This window comes from Phalangium opilio, unplaced genomic scaffold (assembly GCF_054372755.1).
Source record: "Phalangium opilio isolate 3A_F unplaced genomic scaffold, DU_Popi_V2 ptg000090l_1, whole genome shotgun sequence".
Lineage (NCBI taxonomy): Eukaryota > Metazoa > Arthropoda > Arachnida > Opiliones > Phalangiidae > Phalangium > Phalangium opilio.
Genome location: NW_028324195.1, coordinates 1391105 through 1403299, shown reverse-complemented (window position 1 = coordinate 1403299; position 12195 = coordinate 1391105). Strand labels below are relative to the sequence as shown.

The 12195-nt window shown below is 36.6% G+C and overlaps 1 protein-coding gene across 1 annotated transcript; it reads right to left on the bottom strand.

Moving 5' to 3' along the window:
• Positions 1 to 9310: 9310 nt before the first annotated feature.
• Positions 9311 to 10627, bottom strand: LOC149644573 (uncharacterized protein F54H12.2-like). The gene is made up of 2 exons (XM_089850350.1): positions 9936 to 10627; positions 9311 to 9761 (listed from the first exon to the last, which is right to left on the bottom strand). Exons 1-2 carry the CDS (start codon positions 10625 to 10627, stop codon positions 9311 to 9313), a joined length of 1143 nt encoding a protein of 380 aa, XP_089706476.1.
• Between the last annotated feature and the right edge of the window lie 1568 nt (positions 10628 to 12195).

Below are 12195 nucleotides of genomic sequence, written 5' to 3'. Positions count from 1 at the left end.
CTTGCCTTCCAAGAGAGACGATTCAGACAAATCGAGACGAGATTATACACCCAACGTTATTCTAACGCCCTCCTGGTCTGAGTAATATGAGTCGGATATTTAAAGTATGTAATTATGTATTAGTGTAAATGAGACTAACCAATACATATTGAAATATTATTTTTTTATTATTATTATTTCAGGCTTTAAACAAGTTTTTATTTATCATTTTAACCAATGCATATTGAAATATTATTATTTTTTATTATTATTATTTCAAGCTTTAAATATGACTTTTATTTATCATTTAATTTAATAAGGCTTCGTCTACTATATTTTGCAAAGCGATTAGATTCTCCAATTCATCATTGAATTCTACTCTCTTCGGTCTCTTTTTATTAGATTTTTCCGTCGCTGTGCTTCTCTTCCTTCGCTTCTCCGCAAGTTGAGGTGATGAAGGTGTCGAGATAGATAGTGCAGTGGTAGATGATTAAGGTGTCGTGATAGATAGTGCAGAGGTAGATGATGATGTGGATGGAACTGGTTCTGGCGCTGCAATTGGGATAGTAGACGGGGGCTGGGGAGTTGACGACTGTGGGGCGTTAAGAGCAGAGTGTATCAAGTTAACCCACGAGTCTTCTTCATCGGTGATACTTCGGTCCACTTTCTCAACCTTGATTATTAATAAAAATTGATAATTCAATTTTGAAACCTAAAATTAAAGGCCTATATAGTAACGTACCCGTATCAATTGGTTCAATCCACCAAGCTTTCGTCGAATGTTTGCGATGTTTGGATGATAGCAAAGGTGGACATCAATCGTGTTGTTTAATGGGTTTGGGCGGAAATCCACCCAAAACCCATTATGGGTTTTGCGAACCGTCACCTCAAAAAGCCGAAAGTCGAATAGTGGCAAATCCGGACGCCCGGGAATGGGACCTAAAGTCGCCGTGTACCGAATTACGGCAACGGTCACATTTTTATTTAACTGAGAGCTAGAGCTGCCTGTGGTGGACATTATTCACAATGAAGATTAATGAATATAATTTTAGATACCGTAAGGTCGGTATATATACTATCTTAAATAAGGGGTGGGGGTCGCAATTCCTAGACTGTTGACTGCTTATTCGAAAACACAAAGTTCATAAATAGATTCCAAAATTTTCATCAATTCCCACGAAACTACTAAGGTACAAAATTCAATATTGAATTCCACCCATTATCTTCGGTGTGAAAAACAATAATGTTATTAGAGCTCCTAGGAAAGGTATAAGGGTTAATATGTACTGGAAAACTGCAAAGATTTTCACCCAATTGTGAGAGGATTTTATTTTTCTGAAGCTGCAAATAAACCTTGAAACCGTGAAGTCATATTTCCTAACCTGGGGGGGGGGAATATTTTTTAAATTTGAGTCGAAATAATAGTGAAACCAGATGAGCTTTTTGATTTTTATTCATTACCAATAAAGAATTTACATAATCTTGATGTTTATAAATCCACGTGGATAATAGGATACATTTTTGAAGACCACAAAAGTATTTCTTATTTTTTAAACCGTTTCTATGCTCGGCTAAACAAGAAATTATTTGAAAACTGTACCTTAAAAATACTATAATCCATATAATATGTATGTACATGTATATACCTATGGTAATATTCCATAGGGTATATCAGTAGTGAACCACCTAAAATATGGAGTGGAAATTAGGTCATTTAATTGGGTCGCCAGCCTTCTAGCGCGCTAGACTCGCGCGTGTATACTCGCGTGAGTCTAGCGGGGAAGAACACTGGTTTTTTATCCGGGGGGGGGGTTTCTCTGAGTTCGTTTATTGGTCGAGAGTGGGGGTCGCCAATTGATTAGGTCTTTGTTAATTGGTTAAGGGCGTGAACTTCTTTAGTCGTGACGTAATCGTCAGATAGAGTTTGTCTGATAAGAGAGTGCTCTCTTTATCTCGGTTATTCGCCTTGAAGAGAGCAGTGACTTCTAATGGATATCTTCTTACCACTATGCGTTATATAGTGACGTATCAACGATTCAAAGGGCGCGAGGATTTCCAATATATGGTCGCGTATCTTTTAGATCAATGCACTATGTATACAATATGTTTCGAACACCGAGTATCTGAAAGTGGGAAAATCGCTCGTGTTACTAAGAAATGCACGATATATGAAGATAAACCTCCTGAACATCAAGATATCGAATACCAGAATCAGGTGGAAATTTTGAAGCGATTAATATTTGATAATAGTGACATTATTTTGGAGGATTTACATGACGGACTTTTATTTACCCGATTGGGTCACGGTATAAATCAAACAAGAGTTAAAGCCCCGGAAACGGATTCACCGGCGCCATTGTGTTTAGAAGAAAAAGCCGAATTTTACGGAAATGACTTTATAAAATGTTTACGGGAAGAATTGAGGAAATTAGGGACTCTCGATAGTATCTACGAGGAATATTTTTCCTTTTTATTTCCCGGTAGTCGTTAATGTAATCTTCTCTGTAAACGCCAATTGATTAGGTCTTTGTTAATTGTTTAGGGGTTTTTAGGACGTGTCTGTACTTGTCTTTAGTCGTGACGTAATCGCCAGGCTTAAGAGAGTGTTCGCTTATGTAACGTATGTTAACTTATTTATTATCTGTTAACGTCTCGAATTTCACTCGAGAAAATTTTCTTTACGTCTACATGTTATCCGTTACTCGGTCATTGCGCTAGAAAGATATTACTATCAGAAAATTGACTAAACAAGGTGTCGCGAATACGTTTAATGGTATTGACAGCGCTGTGTTGAAGAGAATCCCTATTTTTCATATATAAAATAACGTAAATAAAGGCCTTTGTCGGCGATAGGACAAGTTAGTTATAAAACTGTCGATAACTAATTTTATCCCTAAGCTTTACAACGAGTTGGATAAAAAATTTAGAGAAACAGATATCAAATAAGGTTTAGAAAATGAAATATGAAATTCAATATTATTGTATCTATACATACTTAATGACGCAAATAAAGGCGTTCATCGGCGATAGGACAAGTTAGTTATAAATTGTCGATAACATAATTTAGCCCTATGGTTATAAATGAACGAGTAACTGGATAAAATAAAGAGATATGGTTGAAGACTTGGAAAAATAAAAGATGAAATATAATATCACTGTATATGTACAGATATAATGATGAAAAAATAAAGGCGTTCATCGGCGATTGGAAAATTTTATAAATTGTTTATAACTAAGTTTAATATTGACCCAAGGTTTCACTCGAACTAGTTGGATAAAACTAAAGAGAAGCAGATATGGTTGATGGTTTAAAAAATAAAAGATATACGAATGAAAATTAATAAATCCATACCACAGTAACGATAATAAGTAATATGACTCCGTTTAAGTGTAACGAGCTATTCACAGCCCTTACATTAAAGAATAGATCTCTTTGACTTAAAGCTAGAAAAGACAACACCCATTTAGTATAAAAGATCAGACTTAAAGGACGAGATTCATTCGTACCGAAAAAATACTTTACTAACAACTATAGAAGATGCGTTCTAACAGTTAATCACATACAGGCTCCGCTCCAACTTGGTGCTATTTAAGTATCTTAACAATGGATTCATTTTCTACGGTTCGAGCCTCGTAACCAGAAAAGGTTCCATTGAGGAGAAGGAAAAAGCCTGGGTTTTATTATTGGTTAGTAACGCCCACGCCTTCTCTTTCTCCCATACGGTTCTATAATCATCTCTTCGAAAACTGTTTTATCGGGGAAGATATTAATCGTAACAGTGTTCCAAGATCTAAATAGAAGGTGAGTTCTAACGGTTAAAATATATAAAAGCGCTGCATTAACGGATGAAATTCATTCGTGTCGAAATAACGATACTATCAACTAGTTTTTAGGATTGGTGAGTACTAAATATTTATCATTGGATCATTAAATTTCTGGGAAAATTGGTATTCATTTGCTTTCGGAAAGAAATATAGATTTGAAGTTTTTTCCCGCTAAAAATGTCGGACACTTCATCGTCGGACACTTCATGGTCAGACGATGAGGTTAAACCAGTCGATTTAGCTACTAAATTTCGACCAGAGCTATATTATACGATAGATAAAACATCAAACCGTGTATCTAGGAAATATATATGCGTTACAACCGAATATAACGTTAAATTCCGCAACTTAGAAGAACTTAAATTAATAAATATTCACGATCAACTTTCCCTAATTTTGAATTCTCTCATGACTCATGTTACGCGAAATGCTGAAGAATATAATTTAATAAGATTCGCCCTGAGCTCTGACGCTTTAGAGAACCCAATCAATTTAAGATTCATGGCTATAAATGAATTAACTTCTGATCGGTTACTAGCTAGTATTGAAAAGGTGGCCCAGTCTAAGCGTAATCTTATACTTGTTGAATTGATGTTATTCTTCTAAAATGTAAAGTTCCAATGGCAGGTACCTTCCTTATCTAGTTTTTGGGCTTATATGTTAAAGATATTTAAATCATCAAGACCCGTCTGCCACGTCAAATGAGAAAACGGACCACTAAACATCGGGTCACGTTTTCCCACCTTGTTAAAGTGAGAGTGATACCGTACGAAGATCGAGTCAACTACGAGTTCATAGACGATATTAGAGAACGTTTTAAAAATGGAGAACGGGTTAGAATATCGCCTCCGCTTAGAAACACCGATGACCATTTTACTGGCTGGCCCAAGCAGCTCGGGGAAAACAACGTGGGTAATAAATTTACTCAAATATAAAGACATTATCATGGACAAACCTCCTGATAGAATAGTCTATTGCTATAGTTTTTATCGGCACATTTTTGATGAACTGAAACTCTTTTTGCCTATTGAATTCCACGAAGGGCTAATTCCTAACGATCCTGATTTTTTTGATAAGAGAATAAATAATCTTTTAATCCTAGACGATCTAGCTAACACCTGTACCAAACAGGAGTTTATAAGTAATCTTTTTTGTGTTGGGAGTCATCATTTATCTTTAAGCATCGTGCTGCTGTCTCAAAATGTCTTTAACCCAGGTAAATATTCTAGAAATATATCATTGAACATATCGTTATGTTTAAAAATCCTAGGGATAATAACCAGGTTCGCTATTTAAGTCGTCAGCTTTTTCCTACAGACACCAAACGCCTAACGGAAGCGTACGAAGAGTGTACCGAAAAAGCGTATTCTTATATCTTAATAGATCTAAAACAAAGTACCGATAATAGTTTAAGACTTAGGTCCAATATATTCCCCAATGAAGGACCGATGGTAATCTACGTTAGAAAATAGTAATCCATAAAATATAAATCTCAATTTATTTAACCTTATTTCGAGACATGCCTTTACCCGTGTCGGTTAGGAACCAATTACCCTTTTTAAATCTCTTGCGTAAAAGCGGTGTGAAACAAAGAAAACTTTTAATATCAAAGTGTACGCGACCCCAATTGGATTGTATAAGCGGTATTTGTTATAATTTGAAGAACGGCGGTATTCCATTGAATCGTCATAAAAAGAAAAGACTTCAACGTTACAAAAACGTAATAAGATATTTATCCAAGAGAGGTTTAAGCGACAAAAAGAGGCGGCAGGTGTTAATTAAACAGGTAGGAGGATTCTGGCCGGCGTTGCTTTCAATGTTAATACCGACAATAGCTTCGGTCTTTACTAGATAATGAAAAAGTGCGTTTTAGTACCAGCGGCTTTACTGACGGACAATCAAAAGGAAGTTAACAGTTTAGACAACGCCATTAAAGAGGTACTGAGAAAACCTGGTTCTGCCGAGGAAAAATTGAAGGAGTACCTTTTAACTCTTCAAAAATATTTATCTTTAAAGAGTTTAGCGGAGCCACCAAGCGTTACTATCTTGCCACCTACAACGAATTCGTCTTTTCCAGCACCCGGAGTGTCGAGTAAAATACAGCCTCTAAGTCCTTCATCATCGTCTTGGATTCCTCCATCGTGGCCTACCCCTATCCAGAATATACCTATTAATATCTCTACCCCCTCCCAAAATGTCCCTACTAATATCGCTACCCCTTCCCAAAGTATCCCTTTTAATATCTCCTCGAGTCTGACTACCCCACAGCCTATAATGAGTAGTACAGCAATGGGTCAAACATCGGCGATGTCGTTTACTACGCCAGCGTCTCTCTCTCGAACGACCAGTATGCCTATTTTAACACCCATGGGACCCGCGGTACCGAAACAGTCCGGGACGTCTCAAACGCCTAGTATGCCAGTTTTAACACCCATGGTACCGAATCAGCCCGTGGCGTCTCAACAGGCCTTATCAACGAAGGGCGCTTCTGGTTCAAAGTTCCGGAAACTTAACCCTAACGATGAGACTTCGCCGAAAAAAAGACTCGCGAAAATTCCATCTACGAAATCATAACCGTACCCTACACAAGCCAAAATAAAAAAAGATCGCGAAGCTAGCTTGAAAGAGCTTCAAAAGCCCGAATCTAAGATCGAATGGGTAACTTATAGAAAGGCAAAAAAATAACCTTAATAATGATTATTACATTTTATTTAAAAGCATCTAACTCATTATATTGAAAAACACGTATCTGATTATATAAAAGCATGAATCTGAGTATATAAAAAAGCATGTATCTGATTATATATAAAAGCATGATAAATACAATTTATATAAAAAGAATATATTCGAATAATAAATATTTTTATTCTCGCATTCAATACAAATGTGTCTGATTATTAAACATTACAACTTTAATATTTTATTGGTTACATTTTTCATATCTATGTCTTAACAAGTGAAGATATTCCATAAAGATAAGGCGTCGTTAATTTCCGTTTTATTTTCATACATTTTCAGAACTCTATGAAACGAAATTCCCAGACATCTTTGAATAAGAAAGAATATACAATGAGGTCCGCAACAAAGGGAGAACATATCTTGAATTAATTTATCGTTATAGGTCCATCTGGACGCGTATTTGGCCAGGTTAATTTTATACGTATCCGAGCTCTGCCCGTAACTGCAGAAAAAATTACCTTCGCCATTTTCAACGTAAATGGCTACCCAATGAAGTCCAGGATCCTCGGCTCTCTCCGTGTTCAGAACAAAACAAAATTTCTTCCTTCTAGGTTTCCTGGGAAGCATGTCTCTAGGAAAAGTACCTAGGTAGTAGGGTTTTGTCCTCTGGTCGCATGATAATATTTGATTTATTTGTAACGTATTCATATCACTTTAGATAGTTCGTATTCGTAAAACGTTCCTTTAATTATTTCGTTATTTTTGTCTTTAACGACGTATACTGGAGGATTACGGTACAAAACATTATCAATAATAAAGATCCCTTTTGTAAAGTAGCCTTTATATCCCTTTGAAAAGGTTTTTTCAAATTTACTCAACCTTACTAAATCACCTTCTTTTAGCTTTGGTTTTGTCCCAGGTTTAATGGTACCGAAAAGACGGTACCACACCTTATGCTCATTTTGTAGATTAACATTGACTGGCGCGATACCCGTTGAGCGGTGTATCGAGTGATTGTAAGCCTTAACTATTTTTGGTAACGCACCCAGATAGCAACGAGTATCCGCGCTAGTCATGAATTCGTGTATTTTCTCTTGAACCGTTCTGTTAAATCTCTCGCAGATCGCAATTTTTTTTATTCCCGTAAGCTACGTAGTGATGAATACCTTTCTCTTTAAAATATTGCTGAACTGGTTTAGCTAAAAATTCAGAGCCAGCGTCCGTATTTATATTCGTGGGTACAACATCTTTATGTATTATTTTGAAAGCTCTTATAACTTCCGCGAAAGTCTTGTTTTTAATTGGTATAACGTAGGCGTATTTACTCAAAACATCTATATTACTTAACAAATATTTCATACCCTTGTTGTATCTGGAAAGTTTATCTAAAACTATTAAATCATCCTGATGAGTCTCATCCATAGATGTCACTGTAATTTTATTGCGAGGAAACTTTAATCGACGATAACGATGAATAGTATAGGTGGGTTGTTTTAATAGAAAACTCTCAACTTCTTTCCTCGAAGACTGAGGAACTCCTTTCGTTAATTTATCCAATCCCGAAAAAGAGGAGGGATTTTCGTGGTCGTAGTACGCGTTTGAGAGAGACATTTTTTCTAAACAAGATCGAAAATGATATCTGATAATATAACGTTGTTGTAGGGTATTATATAAGAGGGAGAGATACAATTTTCTGGAATATTTTCTAAATAAGGAAAAAATTGATATATAACGTAGGTATAGGAAACTCAACAATAAGAGTAATTTATATTTTATTCGGTTACTTAAAAATTAACAATACATTGTTCTTAGGCCGACAAAATTTCCAAGAATATATTTTAAATAGATATATCATTAAACACTGGATCATTTAGGACATTAGCTTCGGTAGTGGTTGTTCTCTGGCGAATATCTCCTGGTCCCTTGGCACCGTTTATCGAGTAATTTCGATATTAAATTCATTTTGCTCTTCTCCGAGGTAACGCATTCCAACGATTTCAAATCCTCTCGGAATATTTTCAGACGCCTTAGAGTAATCCATGACCCAATACACGCGAGATAAGAGTGACATATATTTTTTAACCGTACATTAGTTCAGTTTTTAGACCGACAACGTTTCCGAGAATATCGTTAAATAAAATTGAGACGTCGTCTTCGTAATCTCTGTATTCCTCGACAAAGGATTCTAGAACGGAATAGCTCTAATTAGGTTTTTCTCCACTCTCTCGCTCCAATTAGTATCCGTGGGTAAACAAGTGATATCGTGGGCGATTTCGTTATGACAGCTGATATTTTCGCACGAATCAGTGAAATTAAATAAAATATGGGTCAAACTGTCCAAGATAATCTTCTTCATTATTTCTCTGGCCTCTTCTTTTCGCTTTAATTCGCTACCAATGACATTTTTCAAGTTCTTTAACCTTAACCAACTGTCCTTATTTAATGAAAATCCTTTCGATGTTGAGAATAGACTATTATATCTATTATTCGATCCTCTAATATATTGACGAATATCAACTATTTTTCCTCTCTGACATACGAAGCATTCTAGTTTAACTCTCTGATTACCGTCAACTAACCAAGTCAGAAATCGTCCCGTTATTCCGTTAAAGAAAGCGTCAATATCCGCTTCGAAAGTCCATATACTATTCCAAATACAACTGTCGAAAGACGCTTCGGTTTTAGTATCGAGTCGTTTGACATTGAAGACGGGAAGAATTCCGCTTCCAACGTAAATGTTTTGCTTCTCCGATAGGTAGTGTACTTGATTCATCTCTAACCGGTTATGAGAGAATACTTCTTAAATCAGAGGTTATATAGAGCCTTTTTACTCGGGATTAAATAACACCGAGCGATCCCTAGTTATCATGATAGAATTTTCGAATTCGGAATAAATTATGCACGTGACATTGTGTGGTAAATTGTTTTTAAATTTCATATTGATACGTAGATTTCCATGTCGGGGCAAAGAAAGATGACTAGCCCCCGCATTTTCATCCGGGCTTAAATATAGGCAATACAAAGCGTAACCTTTTTTGTACTCTTCGTACGTGATAAAATTTCCCTTGTTTTTTCTGTATGTGTTTAGAGAGGTGAATAACGACATGTACTCTCGAGTGTATAGATTGTTTTCGTAATCAGGCGTAAAGGCTTCCGAAGGATAGGTATCAGTACCGACGTTGACGGATAGGTAATTAAGATCAAAAGTTTCAAAATTAAAGGGATTTAAAGAATGATTACCATTAAAGGCCGAGGTTCGAACTAGACCTATAATTACTCTTTGAGGTATTTTACCTAAGAAGACGTTTTCTCGATTAACGTCGTTCATTCCAGCTGGAATTGAAAAGGTTTTCACGACTGTTTGATTCAAAGGATAGATGGCGCTGGTTTGTTCTAATACCGTAGCGTGGGCTAACATTATTTCGGGATTTATTTTTAGTCTTTTAACGTACAATGAGGCATTATCGATAACCACTTTATATTTCTTATCAGCTTCTTCTTTCGATATTACGTAAAACTCTGGTTTAGATCGAATAAGCCTAAATCTAACGTCTACATTATTCAATAGGAAACGATTTAAGCGACAAATATCAACGTGTAACGGGGCGTATAAATCTATCGTACTCGATACCTTGGCTCTCTCGGCTCTTCTTAATATCCCATTGGTAGTAAGATTATTATTGGCTGCCACCCAGGCGGAATCGGGATCGATCGGATTATCCTTATAATATAAGCCTAGATTTAGTTGGCTTTCTTTAGCATCTATACCGAAATTTAATAAATTCTCGAGATAAGCGATATAAGGGGCTCCTTGGTTAGGGGACTGAACGCTCGTGTTTCCTAAAAAGACGTCTATTTGGGAAAAGAGGGCGGCGTGTAAAAGATTAACGGGAGCTACTTTTTTTTCAGCCGCTGGTACGGCGGTGCCGTCCAAATGAAGCACCCTGACCTTCAGCCTTAACCTAGTTTTAGAAAGGTCGATATAATGTTCGCTCGTGCCAGGGACAAAAAATTCCAAAGGTCCACTATCCGTTACGGAGCTTAAAGGTTGATAACTTTCATCGTTACTAGTTATAATGTTAGCGTTCAAAGGGGGTGTCGCGAATAGGTCTAATTCCCCCATCATGCCTTCGAATTGGGCCATCTTGTTTTAGGATAAAAAATCGGCCTTTGATCTACTTTTCTTCTTTCGTATCTTCTGACGTTTCCGTCGAATACCAGACCCGTACTGAGAATTAGCCAGACTATCACCCGCTTTATGAATTAAATTTGAGCCCGCTATTTTTAGATTCCTTTTGAACGCTCTCTTGGGTTCTTCTCCAGCGCTCATATCTTGAATAAACCTTCCACCAAGTACTAAAGCTTCTTTACCCACGCTCTTAGCTATCGGTTTCGCTAGAGGAGTTAACATTCTCATCAAAGCTCTAAAAATGCCTCCTAAACCAAATCCTTTCTGCACTAATACACCTGGTGGAGATCCAAGGAACTGATCCTGATAATAGGACACGTACCTATTAGTTCGAGACATGTCGTCTAAAGTGAATTTTGATAATGATGCGATCCGATATAAAGGATATAGGAGCGTCGGCTTCGTCTCTAATATCAATTTTGATATTTTCAATTTCGTTGGATCTTATAGGATAATAGTCTTTAGTATCGTATGTGATAAATTTCTCCGACGTATCGTTTTTAGTGGGAATGACGCGTAGAAGAGGTTTGAAACCAGAGCCTATAAACTGGGGATATATCAGATCAGTGTAAACGTATAAATATTGACTGACTAAATCCGGTTTGAAGTTGGCGTTTGCAGACCCTAATAGACTATTAGTTTGGTCACCGAATCCTAACATAGAACCTAATTTGTTACGAACGCCTCTAAAAAGCACGGTGCACTCCTTATCAGTCGTTATTCGAACGGTACCGTTATCGTTTAACGAGAAATTAAACCGAGATTGATGAGATTCGGGTATCGCTCTATTCATAGCTTTCAATAGGGCGTCGACACTATAGGGTCCCTCAGGAATCTTTACCGTTACCATACGATTTTGAAGATTTAAAGTTTTTTTCAATTTTATCTCGATATAATTATTGGTGTAGTTTATCGTAATATTTCTAGCTTGTTGAGACAATGGAATGGGAGAAATGTATTGTCCAGTAATGTACTCGTCCGTTTCGAATCCTAAAACCTGAGCCAGAGGGCCAGGAGCTAGCCTGGCCTGGTGACCAGCATCGACTGATAATTTAACTCTCTTGATAGGAGGCCCAGTCGGGACTGACATATCTATAACCTGTATTTTCACGGGAAAATTCTGTTTTTCAAGCTGAATGGTTAAGTCACGCACCAGTTTATTCTGCATGGAAAAAAATACGGCGTTTCCATTTTTATCTTTCGAACCTTCGTACTTTTGCGGTATTAACTCTACTCTTCTAACGTCCCAGCCATCATTCGTTAAATATCGTTCAGGTACCTGTATTTCGAAAGAGTTACAGGTATTGTCTATTACGGTTGAAATTTTCGGTGTTAATATTTCCGATAAACCAATTTCCCATTCGTTTGAAAGAATAATTGGTTTACCTAATTTTACCGTGAAAGACGATTGTGAATTATCGGGATATTCATCAGTTTTATCACTTAACAGAGTAACGAAAAAAGAATTGACCAACATAATTGATATTTTATTTAAAAATGAATGAGGATTTACACGTTATCCA